This window comes from Sesamum indicum, linkage group LG15 (assembly GCF_000512975.1).
Source record: "Sesamum indicum cultivar Zhongzhi No. 13 linkage group LG15, S_indicum_v1.0, whole genome shotgun sequence".
NCBI lineage: Eukaryota > Viridiplantae > Streptophyta > Magnoliopsida > Lamiales > Pedaliaceae > Sesamum > Sesamum indicum.
Window position 1 is genome coordinate 6,835,140 of NC_026159.1, and position 7,219 is coordinate 6,842,358.

Below are 7,219 nucleotides of genomic sequence, written 5' to 3' on the forward strand. Positions count from 1 at the left end.
TCGTGTTTTCTGAAAATATTTTTTTTTAAAAAAAAATTGAATTTCACATCACCGTGATCGGAGGATCCTTCTTTGAATCCATTAGATTTTAAGGCTATTTATGAAGGATTTTAAAGCTTTAGGAAATGCTCAAAAATCGTTACCGAATAAATTTGAAATTCTTACACAAATCCTTATAAATCCAGATAAGAGATTTCAAATATGTGAAAATCGAAAATTAAAGGAATTTGAAATCCATTTATTCTATGCAACCTAACAATACTTCTCATTCAGGTTATTATGTTTGAGAATTTATAAAATTTATGTAAGTATTTGCTAATTATTTTTTAAAAAAATATAAGATTTTTTAAAACAAGATGTATAGAATATTTAAAATTAAATTTTGTTTTTTTTTTTTTAAAAAAAAAGCTCAACCTAACTTGTTTTATAAGATATTCTAAATCCTTTAAATTTAACATCACACAGACAAAATCACCTTCACTATTTGGGTATTATTTCACTTTGACTTTTAATATAATTGACATTTTTTTCCCTCAAATAAGAAATATTAAGTACATGATTCTCAATTCTAATACTTTTATGGTTTCTTTTATTGTTAACGTTGGCACACATTCCATCTTGGTGGCTGATGAGAAATTTGAACAGCTTAAAAGTTCCAATGCCTTCTTTTCTAACGAGGCAATTTTTCAAAACAAAATTGTGGGGCTCATATAAAGCCAAATCTAACAATACATTGTTTAACCAGGTAACGATCGCATGACACACCGCATTATTCGGTGATGTATGTGGGGACAACGCCTATGTGCTTGTCCAAAGTTCTTTGTCTGGAGGTTAATGATGTCGGCATGCATGCACATCGATTGCAGACAAGGAGCTTGCACAACATATAAGTCCCAAGAACATCTTTCCCGAACAATATCTTTTTTCTGAACAAAATCTTAAGATACATATGAAGTCATATGGAATAATACTATACACAATAGAACATCGATCACATTAAATGACCCACCACAGTAAAACCCATGCCTAACATCGTAATATTTATATTGTGAACTCGGACATTTTATTATTCAAAAAATTAAAAAAAAAACTTGCTTCCAAAAATTAAAATTCAGCATCCAAAAACTTTTAAAACATATCTCACAAAATAAGAAAACATATAAAAAGTATTTCAAATAAATTTGGCCAAACAGCCTTTAAATTAAATAATGCAATAATCACATACAACAAAAAAAGAATTAATACTTTTATGTAGTAAATGGACATTATTTTTGTGGGAAATTAAAAACTAAAAAATAGAAAAGCATCCATCATATTCATGTATGTATCTTTTAGGGAACAGTTTGCTTACCAGTGGAGCTGAGCCTAATATATATTAATTAGTGTCTTATAAGTAATCATCACAATAAATAAATAAATAAATAAAAGAAAGATATATATATATATATAGAGAGAGAGAGAGAGAGAGGTGTAAGAGAGAGAGAGAGTGAGCAAATTGAAGTGTAGTGTAGTGTTTCAACAATTGCAGCATCTTTTTGTCTCTTTCTCCTTACAATTCTGCAATTTGTCATTTTTCTAATAATAATAATATTTTATAATTAGTTTAGGGATCTGAATTTCTGGTTGTCTGTCTGTCAGTCTGAAAGCAATGTGGTCAACCCAAACACCTCATCTCATCACCCTCTCCTTCACTCATTTAATAATTTATTAGGACTGCCCTCCTCTCATATTTCATCCTTTTATCTAATTTGTAATAAATTAATTGAGATTTATATTAATTTTTATTTAATTTTTTAATATCAATGAATTTTGATTAACGGATTAATTTATTTGTTAAATCAGAGCAAATCTTAAGTAGATTATATGTTCAAACTACAGAAAGTCTGTATGTAATTATACCAACAAAAAAAAAAAAAGAAAGAAAAAGAGTGTAATTTAACCCTAATTTATTTGTCAAATTACAATAAGTTGTACCAAAATTTAGTATAACAATAGATTTTTTATATTATTTAATAAATTACTAATATTTTTTTAATATTTGATGAAATTATGTAATTATTGATTTGAGGTTCGGAATTATCTTTTTTATTTTATTAAAAATTTAGAAAATTATAAAAAAAATTGGACGAGTGACTGAAGAAATTAAAAAAAAGAAACAACACCAATGTATTTGAGATTAATAATTTTATAATGTCTATTCGAAATCAAAATATTGTTGTTAATTTGTCAGAAGACGAACAATAATAAATGCATTTTGGCCATTTCAATTGAAAAGATTATATTTGAATGAAAGGATTTAAATTATAAGAAAAAATTTGAGAAAGTAAAATCAAATGACTTGGTATCATATATATCAATAATTTAAAAATATATCAATATTTCACAAAATAATTGTTTCAACTTCCAAATACAAAATAAACGAATGTGGAAACTTGAAATATGTGTGTGTATGTATTTATGCTAAAACAGTTAAAAACATCTAAATTTAAATGATGATAAACATTTAGTATATTTTAACTTGTTTCGAAAATAATTTAAAAATAAAAACAAATGGTTGTGTTTGGATTGGATTTTGGTGGCATGAAGTGAAATATGTTTGTTGTCATGACATCCTAAACATCCACACCATTGACAAAACAAAATTCTCAATCAGACATCCATTGACAAACTTCTCAATCAGACAACAAAAGTGAAAAATATGGTTTGATGTTTGTTTGGCTGGTTAGGAATAAATGTCCATCAAACTGACCAAACATCAAATCATTATATGAATGCATCCATCCATCATTTTCACCTTCCCATAATTCAAAATTAATCCATTTTTCTTCCTATATTTTCCTCATCAAAATTGCTTTTACATTTACATTAATCCCAACAAAACAAAAAAAAATACAGTATCTCTCTCCCTCTCTCTCTCTCTACATTACTGATCAAAAGGGCATAATATGAGTCGTCTTCGTATCATACCAAGAAACGCAAGAATTCTTGGAGCTGCACCGGAAAACTCTGAGCAAATCGCGGCACATTTGCCTCACCGCCGGCGAGCAATTGCTCTGCAGCAGCAGAAGGATCTTCGCCATCCCGTTGCTCTCCGCCAGCGCCGAAGCGGCCCTCTTCTCGCCGAACAAACAGCACAGGCTCCACAGCACCGTCACTGCGTGCTCAGTCGCCGCGTTCGAGACCTTCAAAACCTTCTTCACTATCGCCCGCACGCAGGTTTCGCTCGTGCAGATCTCATTTCGTCCTTCTTTGCAGCCCGACGACATTTCGAGTAGCTTGAGCACTTTTTCAGAGAGTGGGGCACTGAGTTCCGACTGCGAGAGCGCCGCCGTCAGCACCTTTACTCCTCCAGCGCGGATCATCTTGACTCTGTTCCTCTTTAGCACTACCAATCGCGTCAAGAAACTCAGGGAGGCGTCCATGGCGTCAGGGTTCAGATCAGAGGTGGTTATTAACCTCAGGAGCTCGGAGTAGATCTCGTCGTCCTCTGAAATCGGAGAGGAATGCAGTTCCAAACACAAACGCGCCGCCATGAGCTCGAGGAATCTGGCCACTGCTATTCTTAGCTCCAGCTTCCCTTGCTTCAGACCCATCATAATCGCCGCCTTCAAATCACAGTTCCCCGTTCCAAACATTGATTTCAATGCATTTGCGTGTTCTTCGGCGTCGTCCTTGCCTAGATTCTTCATCAAGACATTGCAAAACAAAACAATTTTCTCCAAGAAACTCAAATCCTTCACTTTCCCAATACAAGCCACCAGCAACGGCAGAATCCTGGCACCGGCCTCCCCCAAAAACCTCCCGTTCTCCTCCGCTTCACCGGCGAACAAAACAAGCCTAGAGAGATTCGTCACGACCACCGAAGTACAAAAAAGCGAAGATTTCTCCAAACCCTGAAGATCATTCTCGAGTTGGCGGATGAGGTCACGGGCCTGGTCAGAGGTGAGCGAGTCAGGCGGAGGGGGAGGCGAGTCAGACTGGCGAGTCAGAACCGAGTCGGACCAGATTTTGATGAGACGCTGGAGGGTATGATTAGGGATAAGCTCCTTATTATGAAGCACCTGCATGGTGGCGGGGCAAGTGTTGTTCCCGCCGTCAAGCCAGCGCTGGATGCTGCTGCGGTCATAAGTGACACCGGTGCACAAACTCACCGGCGACTTCATGACGTCCAGAGAGATGGGACAGCGGAAATAAGTTGGCACAGTTACGTACAGATCGTCCTTCACCATAATTCACAGGAACTCCAAAACTCTTTGAGAGAGAGAAGTAAGAGAGAAGGTGGAGGAAGGAGGGAGGAGGGGAGATAGAGAGAGATAAGGGGTGTTAAGAAAGAGTCAAAGGATGGGATGGGGGGTGATGGGATGATGTCAGTGAATATTGCTCTTTTTACCTTTATTTTTTTTCTTTTGTTGTGGTGTAATAGTATTCTGTTGGTGCGTGTGTGTGTGTGTGTGTGTGTGTGGTCAATGAAGGGAAAAAGCTTCTTTCTTTCCAATTCCACCCACTATCATAGTTCAAGTAGTGGGATTTTGTGTGTGAGGGGTTTTCTATTTGTGTGAAGGGTTTTCTATATATATATATATAGTTTCTTAGTGCTGTTTGGTTCTCCACTTGTGCCTGTCGCTTTGCTCCCTACCACTCAATTATTATTATAATTTGCCCCCTCCACTTTTTTCTATTTTTCTCTTTTCAAATTTTATTGTATTTTTTATCTTATTTAAGGATAATTAAGCTTATATATTTTGATTTATGATTATTTATTTTTAAAATATTACAAATACATCCATCAGAAACGTCAATATTTTTTACACAAATCACCCATGCTTCTTGAAAAACTACACATGCACTCCAGAAACATTAATGTTATTTATATAAATTATCTTTAATTTTTTACTGTTATGGGTGGTTTCTGTAGTTACGAAGAAGACAAAGTTGTGGTTTGTGCACATAAGCCATAGATCAACATGTGTAAATGTAATTGCCGTTTTTATGAATCATGTATGCAGTACGAATATATATAGAATCTTATGTTAAATAAATAAATAATATAATTTTTATATACATAACCTGACCTATGCTCTATTTACATAAATCATTTCTGTTTTTTGGACACATGTAGATATTAAGAACGTCGACATCATTTATACAGACTATTTTTTATTTTTGTAAAATTACATATATATTTTTAAATATTAGCATCATTATACAAATTATTCCTATTTTTTTAACTGTCAGTGATAATTTATGTAATTATACAAAAAATATAATTATTTGAATAAATAAATCATAAATCAAGGATTGTAAATAGAATTATCCCATATGTTTTTGTTATGGTTTGTATTTAAAATTTAAGTTTAAATATAGTATTTTATTTACATCCTATAATCCCTTAAAAAACACAAAAGAATGTTAATGTTGACCAGTCAACATACGTGTTTCCATTGTACCAATATTGGGACAAGATCTTAAAGTTTGAAAATTTCTACTATCAACATCATTAAATTATTAATTTAAAGAATTAGCTATAATATAAATCATTTAATTTCAAATCATGATTAATCAAACGTATAAATAACTATTAAAAAATAATATAAAATTATTCGAATCAGATCTTGAATTTGAACACAGCGCATGTGAATATTTGTATACTTACATAAAAATTTTTAAAAAAATTCTTGTAGTCATCTTATTTCGTATAAAATTATTGATGTATTCGATAGAGTTTTGAATAGATTGATGTATTGTACGATAAATTAATTATATTTAATATTTTATATAATCATAATTATTAAAAAAAAAAGAAAAAGAAAATGTTGGGTTTGGGGGTGGGGGGGAGGGGGTCCTAGGGCATTAATTGAAAATGGTAGAGGGTCAAGAGTCAAAAGAGAGTGGTCAGTGGAGCCCACAATTAGGCGAGCGGCTATGATTTTAGGTGAATTTTACACACGACTGGTAGGATTGGAGATTGGGAGTGTGTGTGTGTGGGTGTAGGGCTGACAAATGATGCGTACAATGAGGAAAAAGAACGTGGGGGGTGATGGGCCCCACCTCCCAGTGGGGGCCCAATCATGGTTCTGTTGGTCGGCCCCAATTACATCATGGAATTTGGGGCACTCCTAAACCCTCTGCACCACCCACTAACTATTCTCTCTCTCTCTCTCTCTCTCTCTCTCTCTCTCTCTCACTTATTCATCATTATTGTTATTATGCGCTTTAATGAACAATAAACACAGATAATTAATTGACAATGCGTTTGAATTCAGGAATTTGAGGGCTACAGTTTTCAATATTGATTTCCTTTTTTCAAAAAAATATCATTCCACTTATATAAGTTTTAAAATAATAATTTTTGATACAATGTATCATGCAATTAATATTTTATTTCATGAGATATTATTTATATTGATTGAAGTTTTACGAATTTGTTTTTAAAATAACATCTCATTAGGTAGAAGAGTTCTTATTACATAAAAGTGTCGTCTACAATCAATGTGAAGCGCATACCAACAGTGACAGACACATGGCATTATTTCCGCCAACAACGTCCAATAATACGTGTTACAGATCATGAGTCTCATTATACGCGATATTATCTGTTTTGACTGAAATCTAATAAATTTATCCTTAAAGAGGAGTTTTGCTATAAAAAGTGTTTAGAACTTACAAGTCACACAAACTCCAGGTCTGCAACCAGTATAAGATATATGTTAGCATCACCATCCTCCCAAATAAAGAAGTTTGGGACAACTACACGACACGATTCACAAAAACGACGCCAAATGATACTGTGTCCAATATGATTGATGCCTTATTGCGCAGGATATTATTTGCCTCGACTGACCGTCACAAATCCATTCTTAAAAGAACACCTCACCAGAGAACTGAGTCACCATGGGATGTGCTAGTGTTAGCATCTAAATTAATGTGAAACACAGTGACAATGTTGATATAATAAAATATTATATTTAATAAAAAATTCTTAATAAACTGAACCTAATGAATACAAACAAAGTATGAATCACAAATAATAAAAAGAATAAACTATAAGAGACTTCTCTAAAATTTATCATATTCATATACAAATAGATTTTTTTATTCAAAAAATTATAAATACTTTTTTTAAAATTAAAGGCCGTTAAACAAATATCCTCTCGCAACAGCTCACTATAGGAAATAATTTTTAAATGTTAGTTAACTCAAATGAGTGTTTATAATTTTT

The 7,219-nt window shown here is 33.0% G+C and overlaps 1 protein-coding gene across 1 annotated transcript; it reads right to left on the reverse strand.

Moving 5' to 3' along the window:
- LOC105178113 (U-box domain-containing protein 28) lies at nt 2,805-4,537 on the reverse strand. Its single transcript, XM_011101480.2, has one exon. The coding sequence runs from the start codon at nt 4,227-4,229 to the stop codon at nt 2,931-2,933; it is 1,299 nt and encodes a 432-aa protein (XP_011099782.1). The 5' UTR covers nt 4,230-4,537; the 3' UTR covers nt 2,805-2,930.

Excerpts from the sequence above, each read along its gene's own strand:
- LOC105178113 (XM_011101480.2), bottom strand. The coding sequence starts at position 4,229 with ATGGTGAAGGACGATCTGTACGTAACTGTGCCAACTTATTTCCGCTGT.